Source organism: Solanum stenotomum, chromosome 4 (genome assembly GCF_019186545.1).
Source record: "Solanum stenotomum isolate F172 chromosome 4, ASM1918654v1, whole genome shotgun sequence".
Lineage (NCBI taxonomy): Eukaryota > Viridiplantae > Streptophyta > Magnoliopsida > Solanales > Solanaceae > Solanum > Solanum stenotomum.
Genome location: NC_064285.1, coordinates 8,785,355 through 8,802,010, shown reverse-complemented (window position 1 = coordinate 8,802,010; position 16,656 = coordinate 8,785,355). Strand labels below are relative to the sequence as shown.

Here is a 16,656-nt window from a genome sequence, read left to right as displayed (position 1 = left end):
CAAAATACCATATTCACTAATGTACAACAAAAGTGAATTAAAAGTGTAGCAAAATAGTGATAAAAATGCATATTCACAAGCAGCCCCTTCTTCATTAAATTCAAAATACCATATTCACTAATGTACAACAAAAGTGAATTAAAAGTGTAGCAAAATAGTGGTAAAAATGCATATTCACAAGCAGCCCCTTCTTCATCACTCTTTCAACTTCTTTTTGAATTCGAATCAGCCTCTTCATCTGCAATATCAGCCCCTTCATCTGTAATATTAAAAAAATAAATTTCACATGTAAAAATGAAATATATATAACACAAGGCAAATCTTAGAAAGATGATTAGAATATAGTTTTACCTTTACTATCTCCGGACACCAATTCTTTTTCGATAATGGTCTCATTCACTTTTCCCTTTTTCTTTTTTCTAGCACTTGACAATGCCTTCGAAATTTGTCTCTTTGTTCTTTGGGAAAAGGGACAAATATACCCCCGAACTATCATAAATGGTATGTCAATACCCTCCGTTATACTTTAAGGTTGTATATACCCTTACCGTCAATATTTTGGATCATCTATACCCTTAAGACTAACAGATTGATACGTGGCATCATCTAAATAACTTACCTGATTTTATTTATTTATTTATCCAAAAAAAATTGAAAACCCACCCATTTTCTATACTTTACCCACCCATGGCCCAAATTAAAATATCATGACATTTAAAACTAAAAATAAAAAACATAGCTTTTCATCTTCATTAAAAATCAAATAAAAGGAGAAGTGTTCTTCAATTCATTTTCCAAATCTCACAAACAAAAACCTACAAGCATATTATTTCAATCAAAATCAAGAAATCAATTTCATTTTTTTTTTGTTCAAATCAATTTATTATTTGTTGAATGGGGTTGAGAAACTACTACCACCATTGATGGACAAAGCTTCAAGCTTTAAAGTGGGTCTACATTCAAATAGAAAATTTCAAGCTCAAATCGATTTGTTATTGTTGAAAGGGTTTGAGAAAATACAACCACCATTGATGGACAAAGCTTCAAGCTTTAAAGTGGGTCTACAATCAAAGAAAAATTCAAGCTCAAATTGATTTGTTATTATTGAAATGTGTTGAAAATATTTTTGAAATAGATGATGTATAAAACACCCAATAACCTAGATTCCTACTGTACTAAATGAAGATGAGTTTAATTTTTTTTTTTTGGTTTAGCAAGCATAAAGCTACATATTTAAAACGGAAAAGGGTCATATTTGCCCTTGTACCCTTAGAAAAGGGTCATATTTACCCTTCGTTATACTTTTTTGATATATTTGCCCCTACCATCCTACTTTGGGCACATATTTGCCCTTGTACAGTTAATTTATCATGACACCATTTTTATAAGCCTATGTGGCGCCTACATGGCTCCATGTGTATATACATTTATTATAATAAAAAAATTACTTTCTATTTAGTATTATATTCGACCCATTTAGTAAAATTCGACCCAACCATTAACCCGATTCTAATATCCACTCTCTCATACCACTTTACCCATTAAAACAGAGATAATACAGAGACAATGGTCTTCAGTTTTCTCCCAGAGAAAAGATCGTTGAGAAGCAAAACTGTGTGTGGAAATAAGCATGTCAATTAGCGCGCGAAAAGAAAAAATACAGAGACAACTTAGATTGAAGGCTTTGATACAGAGAGAAGAGTCATTCATGTCTTGATTCTGCTAATTGGTCGAGTTTCTTGTCCGTCGCTTTATTTTTACATCTTTAGTTACCGAGTAAGCGAGAGTGAGAAGTTTGAATTTTGATACAGTTAAGAATTGTGGTGGACAGTGAGAGTGAAGTGGATTTGCTGGTACAGACTCGGCACCTCCGTGATATTGTCGTCCTTGTCATCCGAGGTCTTGCACAGAGGTTTAGCAACACCTCAATCAATTCCTTTCTTGAGATAGAGACCTAGTAACATATCATGTTCTTTTTTGTGTACATTAGTTGGTTTTTTCTGTCTCTAACTCCAGTAGTTTGGTGTTGATTTTTGTGATTTTGTTTTCTGTTTTTTGGTGAGGTATTTAGTTTCATCTGCTATGCATTTTGCTTCTTCCATTAGCTTCTTATTATGCTTATGCAAGTTAGCTTGGTATTCTTTATGTAAATATGACATATCTTTGTGCATGAAAATACATAAGAAATACCGATTTGTGTATGATAGTTCACAAAAAAATTAGTGTAATTTATTCATATCGAATGTTCAACTTCAGCATTACTAGCAAGATATGTCTTGTGTCCAATGTACAATATATGATAATGTGATTATGGGAAACTTTACTAGCTATTACAGGAAAGCTTATTGCACTCCGAGAATCGTAACGTCTAATTATAAGTCACATATCAATTTTGGAGTTAAAGGTTACAGGTTCAATTCCCAGTTCATCACCATATGATCCTTTTGCATAACTTGTAGCCTGATAAGAGTGCAGAGGCCATCACAGCCATGAAAGCGATAAAAGACATGCAAACAACAAGACAATTAGAATTTAGAGTTCAAAATAGACTTCTAAATCTAAAGGATCACAAAAATAGACTTCTAAATCTAAAGGATCACAACTTATATGTTCCAATGTCAAAATACTACATTCATATAAATTATCTAGCCAATACAAGACAATTAGAATAGCTACTTCAGCATAATAAAGCTCTGCACAAATACAAACACATACACACAAAATGTAGTTGCAGATTAAACACCATTTCAGCATGTTAGCATTTCACAATCTAACCACTATTTTCAGCAACAACAGGACAACTACATCATAACTAATATAAACTGGCATAATGTGACATTCATGTTCAATGTTCACCACAAAAAAGAGTAAACTGAAAAGACATTAACTAAAAAGTATTGTCATAATCAGTAATTAAACCCATGAAACATAACAAAAATATTTTTCAACCCAAAAGATCACTTTTGTCCTCTTCTTGGCTTCAGTTTCTTAATTTTTTGCCTATTTTGCATCTCCAATTGACCTTGAGTTATAGCAGTTTTTCCCTTCCATGTGAGGTTGGTTGGTGAGTAGGGAAGATTTGAAGGAACACTCACTCCATTGTGATCACCAACAAAGTTAATAATCCTTGTTCCAGAAGGAATTGGTCCTTCTTGCCTGGCTCGGAATATTGCATTTTCTGGCACTACCATTGGCCTTATAGTAGGATCTGGATCATGATTTGGGAAGTTGACTGTCAAATCTGGATGAACGGTATGTTGCAATGTAGTAGCATCTGGCTTGCTTGATCTTTGCTTTGAAGTTTCAGATAACTCAAAATCTGGCGTCTTACTTGGAATGCTTGGTCTTAGACCTGAAAACTGTGGTGCATGATGCATCAATGTTGATGTAGACATGAAGTTCACAACTTGGCTTGCTTGGGTTGATTGGGGTGCTGTTAGGTTTATCTCTTCAGGTTCATCAATTAATTTCCTGGTTCTTTTCAATGGCTTTGTATTGACAAGCTATTGTAAGTAAAAAATACAAGTTAGAAATCAAACTTCAGGAAAAAAAGTAAGTTGCTATTAGCATTGAAGATATTTTACCTTTTTACATCCTTTACTGTTGTGGTTTGGCTCTCCGCAATTGTTACATGTCATAACTCTTCCCTTTCTTGAACTTGCCCACTCGCCTTGCCTCTTAATTGCCTCGTCTTTTTTTCTGACCCGTTTAGTTTTGGGTCTGCCGACCATCTTCACTAGATCAGGTGGTTCCATTGCTTGATGTGGATTCACCTTCCAAAATTTTTCACTTCTAACAGGTTGCAATTTGTGCCTATAGGTAAGCAGGAATGCCTCTTTGCTATACCACCAACTCATTTCACTCAAAGGGTCCAGCTTGTTGTACAACATTGCAGAAATTGCATGTGGGCATGGAATTCCATTTAGATCCCATTGTCTACATGTGCATCTCTTCAAAATCATATTTACAGTATGCCTATCACAACCTTCTGTGATCTCATATCCATAATCACCATTGAAATTAACCTTACATTTTTGAGCAATTTTCATGTACTCATTGAACAATTGCATACTCTTTGGGCTAAACTCAGTAGCCCAAAATCTCACTTCATCCTCCTTTTTTCTCAATTGGTTCATGACTTTAGTTCTTATTTCTTCAAGCATTTTGATGATTGGTTTGCCTCTAGCTTCTAGAATCCATTTATTCACCGATTCTGTGAAATTGTTCACCACTTCATAGTTCTTGCACACGGTGTCAAAATAGGCTCTACACCACGCATTGGGAGGATATTTCAGTAAATCTTCAGCTGCTGCTTTATCTAAAGAACCAATCATATTGAGTTTGTCTTTGAAATCTTCCTCATATGTGGTCCATGAACACCACCAAAATACCTTATGCAGTTCCTCTGACCTCCATGTTTTGCACCAGTTTGCTTCAACATGTTTTGCACAAAATCTGTGATGTGATTCAGGAAACACATCTTTTACTGCTTGAAGTAATCCCTGTACGATAAAATTAACAAAAAGAATGAATTTCTAATTTTTCATTTTAGTAATGTCCAGAACTGGAATGAAAGACCTGTCTAGTGCTTTCATTTTACTTCTGACCAGAATTTTAATTTAAGAACTGGACAATTCTTCAATTTTAAGTTTTGGACAGAAGTAAAATGAAAGAACTTGGACAGCGATTGAAGCTTTAAAAATGAACTTAAAAGTTAATGTAAAAAAGAATTAGCTGGAAAAAAATAATTCAGATATGTTACCTTCTGCATGTCTGAAATGAAGGTTATTCCTTCACCCACCTCCTTAAGATCTAATGACCTTTTAAGATGGCCTAAAAACCAGTTCCATGTTCTTTTTGTCTCTTTGTCAACAACTGCCCAAGCAATAAGGTAACTATGGGACTGGCAATCTTGACCAACAACAGTTAACAATTGGCCCTTGGCTTTCCCTTTTAAAAAGGTTCCATCTAAGCCAATAAAGGGTCTTAACCCATCCTTAAAACCCATTTTAAGTGCGTGAAAGCAAATGAACATCGTCAAGAATCTTCGTTTTCCATTGGCAAGTGCATCCTTCGATATATTTATAATCACATCACTTCCTGGATTACTAGACCTTAGCTCATTTGCATAAGCCTCAAGTCTATTATAATCATCTGTAAAGCTTCTTTCAAGTTTTTCCAAAATCAATCGCTTAGCTCGCTTGCACTTACCATGACTAACATTGACATCAAATCTTTCTTTTAAATCATCCCTCATATCCTTGATCCTGTACTTTGCGTCATTTTGCAATTTAGACTTGAAATAATACGCTATTGTAAGATGATCAACCCTTCCATTGTCAAATGCTTCGTTACAATCATGCGTATTTTTCAAGGTTTTTGTTCTAACCCCCGGCATGTCTTTATCTTCAGAAATATGTAATGAAAAAGAACATCCTGCAACACACTCATACCTCAACCTTGANCCAAATTCTTTTTTTCCTACAGGAAACAAGAACCTAAAACAGGGCAAAACATTAAAATGCAAACATTAAAGAGCCATCAATCACCACATAGAAGAAGATAAGAACAACCCCACATAGATAACAAAAAAAAAACAATAGAAGGATCAATGAAAGCACACAAATCTTGTGTAAAAGACCCACATTTTTTCCCCAAGAAAACCCTACCAAACAAAATCGTTAAACCCACAAACTTCCATATGCTAAAAACAAAGAAGGCCTAATAAAACCCAATGAAATTTCAATCTTTACCATCTCAAAACCTTAACAATGAAAGAAAAGGAAAGAGTGTTACCTTGAGGTAGAAGACGGCTATGACGAAGAAGACCAAGACGAAGGTATTGGAAGTCACCAACAATATTTTCGCAACAATGTCGTGTCTCTCTGCTACAAGTTGTTGCAAGGAAAAAAAAGAAATACAATTGGAAATGGGCTTCAAGCTGCTGTTGCAAAAAAGAAAAAGAAAGACAATTAGAATGAGTTTATTTGAATATTTTTAAAAGTTTAGAAGTTTTAAATATTACACTTTAATCCCTAATTATCTTAATCACTAATTAAGAAGAGGTTTGACTTGGTCATTTTTTTTTCTCACCAATTTTAATTTTAAGACTTTTTTGTCACCTTCACCTCAATTAGCTCCAGTTTATACCTTCCAAAAAATGGCATTCGACTTCGTATACCCTTCTCTTCATTTTCTTCTTCTTCGTCTCTTCCAGTAGATAGAGTCCATCATCACAAAAGGAGGCAATCTGTACTAGTCTCCGCTCTCGAGCTCGGTGGACTCAAGATTCCAAAGCAGGTCAGTTACAGTTACTTAAATAGAATAACAAGTTTTTCCCCTCGATCTATCTGTTCAGTTTGATTTGGGTTTGTAAATTTTGAATTGTTATAACTATACAGTCTATAATGGGTAGGTTTAATTGGGTCCAAATGGAGCAGAACTGATATTGAAGATTTGTTCAGCCAACATTAAGCTAGTTTGGGTCGTTTATGGAATGGTGTTTGGTAGTTACCTTCCCATTGGAGGCTATTAAAGTTTGCATTTTTATGATTGTAGAATCGAATTTCTTATCTGGGTGTGTCTAATTGGGTTCAAATGGAGCAGAATTGATATTAAGGATTTGTAGAAGCAACAGTTAAACTTGTTTGGGATTGAGGCGTAGTGGTAGTAGTACTAGCTTCTGGGTCGTAGGGGTAGGCATAAAAACGAAAAAAACAAAAAAAAAATACTGAAAAATCGGATGGAACTGAATTAATTTGTTTTTTCGTAGACAATAATTTTTCAGAACTTCAGTTTTCCATTCAGTGATCGAAGAGCCAAATTTTCTTATACATAGCTGTTGGCACCCTTAAGTTCATAGAGGGGTTCCTCCAAATGTTGTGATTCAGTTATGTTAGAAGATTCTTTATTTATTTGTTTTGTTTTGTTACTAAACAAGCTTGGCGTTTTCTCTTGGCACACCTGCAGCTTACCAAGGCATGACCCTAGATAGATAGGAAGACTGGAGGTGTTGGTTGAGGATTAAGGTAGAAGGTTAGTTGGTAGTCGGGCGTTGTCTAGATCTCTTATTGGTATTTGTTGTTTCCTTTGCTCTAGTTACTTGCTACATCTTAGTAGTTTTCTGCATGGCTTCTCCGCTATTTTACTTGTTCCATCTTAGTTGTTTTCTGCATGGCTTCTTCGCTATTGTATTTGCTTTACTTAATTTTGATACTTACTCAAGCTAAGGGTCTATCGAAAACAACCTTTCTACCTTCACATCGTGAAGGTGAGGGTAAGGTTGTGATACACCATCCTCCCCAGACCCCATTTGTGGTATTACACGGGGTATGTTGTTATTGTTGTAAGCTTGGCATTTTCTGTGGTAGTTTTGACTTTTGAGTTCCAGATATGGTTTTGTTTTTTGTTAAATTTTGAAAGACTGCTATAAGAGTATTAGCAGTCATCACATTGATGGTAAACATCAATATGCAAGTGAGTATTACCTACAGTTGTAAATCAGATAATGGAAACACATATTTGATTCTTGTTTGACAGCAAATATCTCTGTGAGTGGCTACTTTAATTGTGAAATTTTATGCAATTGCCTTCCTTTCTCTCTAATAATTTTGTTTAAATTTGCTGTCAAAATATGTACAACAAGAACCCAGGAGCTGCTACCAAAACTAATAATCTATTTATCCATCTCCGATTCTTCATTTAATCATCATTTTATGATTGTTCGATTTCAATTATCCGTCTTTTGCTTATGGGTAAAATCGCACCGATTATTTACATCAAATTAATAGATGCATGACCTTGACCAATTTTTTAAATAAAAAACACAAAATAGCCCGTTTTGAATTTAAAAGTAGCTCATGTTACAAACAGAAAAATAGCCCATTATATCATACATGTATCGAAGAACTGAACCAAATTAGAAAAAACCGCTCGGTATGCACCAGTGAAGAACCGAACACCCATCCCTAGTTTATGGAATGGTATTTTGTAGTAAGTTCCCGATTGGAGGCTATTAAAATTTGCATTTGGAGGAGACCAGTTTTCATATACATGATCTAGTTTTGTAAAGTTTGAATTCTTGTGATTTTAGAATCAAATTTCATCTGGGTCGGTCTAATTGTGTCAAAATGAAGCAGAATTGATATTGAGAATTTGTATAGTCAACCTTAAGCTAGTTTGGGATTGAGGCGCAAAAGTTGTAGTAATAGCTCCTGGGTCGTTTTTGAAATGGTATTTTGTAGTCAGCTCCCCATTGGAGGCCATTAAAATTTGCATTTTTGAGGAGCTCCAAGGGCCTTCGTCTAGGAGTAAGAGCACAGTGCATGATGTGAATTAGGCGTACGTCAAGGATGCAAACGCGATTGCAGAGAAAGTCCGGTATTTAAGGGGAAAAGAATAGAGAGGTAGGCCCATTATCTAAGTTTTGAACCATGCAATGTTCCTGGAGAATTTTTTGGTTATCAAAAGAAAAAAATGGTTTGCAATTTTGATTTGGGGGGGGCATTAGTTTTGAAGGTTCAAGTTTTATCCTTTGGTGTATTCACTCCAATCTTCATTTACATGACTAGGGATACTAAACTTCAAACGTTTTTGATCTTAGAATGTTAAACTCTCATATGGTATTTAGTGACATTGGAATGTTATAGTTTCCCCACTATTGGTGGCTATTCAAGTTTGAATTTTGATAGCTCATGTGTATTGAAATTTGCAGGTTCCTCAATCACAGCTTTTCAAATTTTGAATATTCTCAACTTCACAATCACTCATTCTCAATTTCAAGAAGAATTTTAAAAGAATGTACTCTGTGCAGTTTCAATGTCTGGGCAGTTGTTCATCTGAAAATTTCAAAGTTCCTAATAAATTTCTTGTTTAGCTGGTAGTTACTAAAAAACACACCAATTTTCACCAGGTCATTCCAACTTCAATTTAGTAAATTGTATTGACATATCAATGTTTCCACCAGAACCTATAAGAAGGTACATGTTTGTGTTAAGCTGAAGAGTCCATTAACTATCAAGTTTGTTTCCTTATTCATGTACTTTCTATTTCAAATAGAATTGGTCCTCTGGGGCCAACAGAAAGCTCTTGGAGGCACGAAAGCAAGTAGCCAAAGAAGTCTTAATATGTCTTATCTTTTATATTTCTCTTTTTCTTTTGCTGTGGTTTCTTAAAATAAGTATAGACAGTTTCTATTTTCACTTATAACAGTGGCCTTATGCATATCCTTTGTATTTTGTCAGTAAAGATTGTTTTCCATCTTTTTTGACATTTGTACTGCCTTGGTGGAACTTTTAACAAAGAGAATGTTTTGNGCATGATTCAATAACTACCAACCCAAATCCCAACTAATCAACATGCATTCACACTCTCGAACTCAATCTAAGAGAGGGAAGCCGTAGCCTACCTGTAGGCCGATCACGCGCGCTTCAAAATCACTCCTCTGAAGCTTTTCCTTTCCGAACGGCCTCGAAACGCTGCCACGCTACCAAAAATAGAGTCACAACGTTATTACGGTCGTTTAGACACCAAAATCATAACAAACGGAGATGGGTCAATTTTGGAGTCAAAATGGGAATCATGGGACCCGCACCGAACTGTCCGAATTTGACTCCATCAAGAGACCCTAAACAGTACCCCGAACTTGTGTTCCAAAATGGAACACAATTCGGGGCTCAAAACGCAGCAAAACCCAACACGCAAGAAAACCACACTTTAATCAACTTAAAAGAAAACATGCAACAGTCTAAACTTGAAATTTACAAGAATCTAATGATGCCCAGCACTTCTTGAACACTCCACGACGTAGCCACGATAATTCCCAACACGTGGGCCTTCATCACCCAAAATCGAGCTAAAATGAGTGAGATATGACCAAAACAAGGATGCCAAAAACAAAAGCTCGAAAAAGGGTACAATAGTCAGGTTTATCGTGAAATTTACTTCGAACTACGCGCACCCGACAACTTCCGAACACTCTACAGCGAAGCCACTAAAAATATGAAGCTCCCGCACTTCGAATCGCCTAATTCGGTTGAGAGATGAGGTTTTTAAGGTTTTCCAAAAGTGCAGATTTTTCTGCATTTTCCCCATAACTTAAAAACTTCAACGGGGTGCTCCGAACTCGTTCGAAACCCCGTGCACACAAACGAGATATGCAAACATACCAAATTTGATATTTCGGACTCAATGGCACAGTCAAAATTTTCATACGAGGTCATCTTAACAAAAAATGGGTCCCACACCCAAATGCCATTTTAAGTCAAAAATCACAAAAGGGCTCGGGACACAAAAGAAGGGTCAATCTAGACCAAACTTGACATTTCGGAGCTAACCGCGCTGACGGAATTCTCATCCAACCGCGTTTACTTAGAATGTTGACTAAAGTTAAACTTAGGCTTAAAGTTAAAATGCCTAATCGCACCGACTCACACTGAAAACCTCGGTGCCGACCATGGTACTAGCCTAAAATGACCCTTCCGGAGCTGATAGAATCGTCAGAATTGGATTCCGATGTCATCTTCTTGAACTTTTGATCGAAAATGATCGTTTAAGGTTCATAACACTAAAACTCGCACCATACCAAACGAACGACCAGGTGACCGAATTGTCAGTCCCAGCAAGTCATAAATGACTTGGGGTCGCTACAGGAACACTCTAAACGACACACAGAAGGCAAGATACAGAAATGACCAGGAGGGTCATTACACTTTGCCAACTTGTAGTGTTATATATGGGTTCTTTATTTAATCTTAACTGGAGTGTAACTGCTTCAGATTATGACTTGAAGTCATCACGTAGGGTGTGTTTGGTATGTAGGAAAATGTTTTCTAGGAAAATAAGCGAGTTTCTTACTTATTTTCTTGTGTTCGGTAGGTAAGCACAAAATATAATCCTAATAACATTTGTATATAATTTAGACAATATTATGGGAGGGGAGGTAGAGGTGTGGATAGTGGGGATGAGGGCTATGGAGGTGGGGGTGAAGATGAGGTGTGTTGGAGGGTGGGGAGGACACTATCAATATGTAATGCCACTGGTAGAACTTGTTTCCCTACTTTCATTACAGTGGTCGTTTTCCTCATTTTTGAGCTTGTATATCTAGGGCAATGTTTTCCAACATATTTTACCAACCGAACATGGGAGAGAATATTTTCTGGAAATTATTTTCCTTCATACTAAACACATCCATAGTTTAGAAATGCTGGACCTAGACCTACTAGCTCTAGAAATCTTAGATATTTGAGAATCTTGCTGATTGAAAGTTAATCTTGGGGAACGGATGATAGGTTAGCTGATATAGCTGTAATTTTCCTTCCAAGGCGGTGAGAAATTTTTGCCCGTGAAGTTTTTAATGGATCATTTTTTTATGGTTTGGATGTCCTGAATTTCAACCCAAAGGAAAAAATGTATCTTTAGACACCATATTTGTTTTGTGCATCTTGTGTTTTCAGCAGCACACAGACGCCTGTCAATAGACCAAAGTATAATCCTGTCATGAGCTCTTAACTACTTAAAAGCATATCTAGGTTTGTATTGTAACTACGTTATACTCAATAAAGCTTTTCTAAGTTGTGCTGCTTTTTCTTCTTATACCAATTCGTCTTTTGTGTTCATCCATGTTTAATGATGGGATATTCATATACTGTACTTGAGATGTTTTTTCTCTTTATTTCATTTATTATCTTGGTAAGAGTTTTAATTAACTTCTGTTGCTTTCTTCTTCCATCCTGTAGAACTTTGATGAAGTGTTGGTACCTGCTGATCATGTAAGCAGGAGTTACAATGACACATATTATGTGGATTCTCAAACTGTCCTAAGGTGCCACACCAGTGCACATCAAGCTGAGTTACTGAGGAATGGATACACCCATTTTCTTGATACTGGAGATGTGTACCATAGAGATTCCATTGACTCAACTCACTACCCTGTATTCCACCAGGTTCTCTACCTTCAAACATATTTTTCTACTGACATTGCTGATTGTCACCCTTTTAATGGTTTTCTTCCATATTGTGTAGATGGAGGGTGTAGGGGTCTTTGCTCCAAATGATTGGGAGGCTTCAGGTACTGATGCAACATCACATGCTGCAGAAGCTCTGAAGAAATGTCTTGAGGGTTTGGCTCAGCATCTATTTGGTACAAAGCTTATATCTCATCTAAAGTGAGTCGTATGATTTGATACTAATTTACCATATAATTATTGGGATAGCAAACCAATAATGAGTGGTGGTGATTTGACTATGATTTACCATTTAAATTTCGGTAGTGCAACCAATCTCTTACTACATAATTTCCTAAGTCATTAGCAGTTGGTCCTTAGATGCCAGCTATTTATGTTCATGGAAGGCTAGGGAAAACTTCTAGATTATAGGTTGAAGTCACTGTAAGAAGTTACAGTGCCTATGGAAGTACTTATCTGATATTATAATGTACTTGGTGACCAATTGACTCAGGAGGGGTCCAATCCTCTGCTGCTATTCCAAATTTATCGATCTTACTTCATTGACGATGTTCATGTATAAATCTTGTAACTTATCCTCTTCTTCAGAAACCATCTTTCTAATACAAAATTTCCTTTTCTTGACAAAGTTTATGAATCTCCAGCCTAATCTTTCTAAATTCTTCAGGTGGGGTGGAAATGCGCTGGGTTGACACTTATTTCCCGTTTACTAGTCCATCATTTGAACTGGAGATATATTTTCAAGTAAACTTTGCATAGTTTCATGCTTTTGTTTATTTTATTTCCTCCTCTCCAACTGTTAAAGTCCAGAATAATATGCGAGTTATTTTTGTGGTTTCATCAGATTGTTTAATAAGATGCTATAAAATGTGTAGAAGTACGGGTAGTTGTTACCTAGCAGGAGTAGCTTAATATGTAACATTTTCACCTTCTTCTTCTTCTTCTTCTTCTTCTTTTGGGTAGTGAGGGGGTTCTTATATTTATTTTGGAGGTGTGAGACATAATTGCCCAAGCAGGGGTAGTTTGTTACCAAGCTGGAGTATCTTAATATGTAACTTTCTCACCTTCCCTTTCTTCTTGTTTTACTTTTTGGGTATTGAAGGGGTTCTTATATTTATTTTGGAGGGGCAAGACATGATTTCCCCAAAGTCCCTTTGGTTTAACTTAACATAACATTTAAAGTCTAATGGTAAGGTTATTCTGCCTGCATTTATCAATAGTTTAAAAGAGTGAGACTTTATCACCTAATTAAACAATTTCTTTCGCTGTGGCTCAAGAGTGTCAAGCATGCTTTTGACACATGCATCATTTGCCATTCTCTAATTATGTGAGCTAGCTGTCGTTACTTTGAATTCAGTCAATAAATGGAATTTTGTTGGAGATATAAAGCAGAAAGATTAAGGATGTGTGCCAACAAGGAGTCCAGCATAGAGGAAAGGAAGATACAAATTGTAAATTATTTTTCTTCACTACAAAGGAAATGATTGTTTATTAGTTTATGTACTGCACAGCACAACACTATCAATTCATTCGAAGCAGCTAAAGAGAAACTTTTTGTTAAAAAATTTAGTGACATTTGATAGCATTGTTGGTGTTTTATCCCTCAGAATGTAAAGAGGACTACCTTATTTTTTGACAAGTCTACTTTTTTTACCCAGGAGAATTTGAGAGCACTTAAGTATTGCGTAATTACAATTGATAGAAATGAAATCTCGAGAAGAAAGCCAGAACAAAGACCAATTTGAGCTATTGAAAGTAAATAGGAGGTACACTCATCCTTCCAGTATAGTTTTTATTGTGATCTGCTAACTGTCAAATCCTTTTCCAGGATCAATGGATGGAAGTTTTGGGTTGTGGAGTGACAGAACAAGAAACATTGAAAAAAAGTGGTAGAACGGACAATGTTGCTTGGGCATTTTGCCTTGGATTGGAGCACTTGGCTATGGTTTTATTTGATATTCCAGATATTCGACTTTTCTGGTCAACTGATGAGCGGTTCACTTCTCAAGTAATTTCTTCATCTTCCCTCCTCTCTCTCCTTTTTAATCGCCAGTTTGGATTTTGGTAGCGATTGGTAACATTTTCTTGATCATGATGTAGTTTTCTAGCGGCCGGCTTGGGCTGAAGTTTAAGCCATTTTCCAAGGTAGGACTTGTTTGCTAATGTTTATCTTATGGGGGTTTTTAAGCTTTTGAAGAATCCACCTCTTATATGTGCTTTTAGCATTTCATTTTTCAGAAAGGGTGTGTTTAGTATAAAGGAAAATGTTCTCCTAGAAAACAAGTGGGTTTCTTACTTATTTTTTCTAGTGTTTGGTAAGTAAGCAAAAAGGTATTTTCCTAAGAGCATTTATATGTAAGCTAGCATATCACTATGGGGGTGGGGTGGAGTGGGGAGTGGGAGTTGAAGGGTGGTGGGTGCTAGGATGTCAAGGTGGGGTTCTGGGTGGGGAGGAGACAATGAACTTGGAACGTAACTCATGGAACTTATTTTCTCTACTTCCACTAGGAAAGTTATTTTCCTCATTTTTATGGAACTTGTTTTCCTAGAGAAAATATTTTCCAAAACATGGGAAAATAGGAAAAGACACCAAACATACCTTAAGTTCATAACTTTTTGTTTGAAGAATGTACTTAAGGGGTCCATTGAGGCTATGACTGCATAATTTTGTTTGTGGATCTGTTAGACTTTATGATCTTGTTTTAGAGACTTAAGTTCCTTAATTATTGCAGTATTCCACCTTGTTATAAAGACATGAGCTTCTGGATCAGTGATTCATTTACCGAGAACTCTGTGAAGTTGTTAGAGGAATTGCTGGAGACCTTGCCAAGGAGGTACGTCCATGTTATGATTCTACTTACTGCCAAATTCAACTTGAAGATATTGAGGGGCCCTTCTTCAATGTGTCGGACTGACTCTTATTAGCTTAATAAACTCAAACCTCAAATTCTCCAGTACAAGAGATGTAGACAGATGATGTTGGCTAAAAAATTTGATTGTGAATGCTTATCACAAAGGAAAAAGAAAAGGGATCCAGTTGTGGCTTTGAACTTCTCCCATTTAATTGTCCTTGAATATACCCCAATATTCAAATTTTTGAGTGTATTCCAGATTATCCTGCAAGACTTCCTGAATATTTGAAATGTTTCCTCTTACTAAGGTGCTATTCATTGATGTCATGAGTTTATTACTCCAAAGTAAGCTATGCCAAGTCTAGTAATTTGATCTTAAGCATTGAGTTGAGTGATTTTCATATCATACCCTGGGGTGGGAGCAGGGTGATAGGGTTATCTAGTGAAGCCAAGCGCTATAGGTTTGGCCAGTTCTACAGTTGGTTTATAGGGTCATGTTTGTAACCTGAGTTCGTGTAGTGAACTAACTCTTGTATTTAAGTGGTGAAGGGTAGAGGGTGGGCTTATCATCCCCTCCCCGAAGGATGGCTCTAGACAGATTTCTTGGTCATCATGTACTTCGTGTTTGTTACATGACTTCGTGGTAGTGACTGTTGCTTCTATTCCTACTAATGTCAGGTGAAATTGATCGTCAACTTCACCAATAAGAAAGGAATGACGAGTCATTGCTATAGGATAGCTTATCGGTCCATGGAACGTTCACTAACGGACAAGGAAATAAATGATTTACAGGTAAACCCTCTTTCAAATGTATCTATACCATCTTTCTCCTACCACTAGTAAATGTCTTTTTTGTATTTGGATGCAGTGGAAAGTTAGAGAACAGGTGGAGAACAAGTTAAAGGTTGTTCTAAGATGAGCTATTTCAATTGTTTGTTTTTCACTGATTTTGTAGCTCACAACATGTAGTTATTTACATGAGTTTTTACATTAACTAGATATCTAGGACTATATTCATCACACATATTTTGATAGGGGAAAATGCTTATTTGCTCTCATTTGTAGTTTTGAAGCCAATATGTCAAGGCAATAACTTAGGGGTTGTTTGGTTGATTGNGTTAGAGAACAGGTGGAGAACAAGTTAAAGGTTGTTCTAAGATGAGCTATTTCAATTGTTTGTTTTTCACTGATTTTGTAGCTCACAACATGTAGTTATTTACATGAGTTTTTACATTAACTAGATATCTAGGACTATATTCATCACACCAGAGGCGTATCCAGGATCTCGGCTAGATGGGTGCACGATTACGAAAAAATGTATCTCTAATATAAATTTGATCGATTTGACTTTTAGTTTGTAATATGAATCATTAAAGTTTAAAAATTATAGATCCAAAATATATAATACTACTAGTTTTAAATTTTAATATATACACATTTGATTTAATTATATACAAAATTTACAATGCTAAATTTTTTAGGAATTCTCAATGTAACACACTTGAAAATTTTGAAAGAATAAAGGAAAAAAACAAAACAAAAATTAGTTGAAACGATAAAAGTGTAACTGATAACCACTTGGAAAAGTGTTACTCAAAGAAACAAGATAGATATAAGATTTAAATTTCTATCTCTCACTTAGAGAAGTGCACCCAATCATCATCGCACTTTTATATGATACTTTGAACATGAGTTTACACATCTATATTTAAATATTTTTAAAAAAATATAACATTACTATATATGATCTAGACAGGGGAGCATGGATTCACGTGAACCCATGGCACCCCCTCTAGATATGCCTCTGCATCACACATATTTTGATAGGGAAAAATGCTTAT

The 16,656-nt window shown here is 35.8% G+C and overlaps 1 protein-coding gene and 1 pseudogene across 1 annotated transcript; one reads left to right on the top strand and one right to left on the bottom strand.

The window, feature by feature from the left end:
- Positions 1–3,563: 3,563 nt before the first annotated feature.
- Positions 3,564–5,398, bottom strand: LOC125861247 (uncharacterized). The gene is made up of 2 exons (XM_049541190.1): positions 4,763–5,398; positions 3,564–4,502 (listed from the first exon to the last, which is right to left on the bottom strand). Exons 1-2 carry the CDS (start codon positions 5,396–5,398, stop codon positions 3,564–3,566), a joined length of 1,575 nt encoding a protein of 524 aa, XP_049397147.1.
- A 417-nt stretch (positions 5,399–5,815) lies between these two features.
- Positions 5,816–15,931, top strand: LOC125861246 (phenylalanine--tRNA ligase, chloroplastic/mitochondrial-like; annotated as a pseudogene).
- The last annotated feature ends 725 nt before the right edge of the window (positions 15,932–16,656 follow it).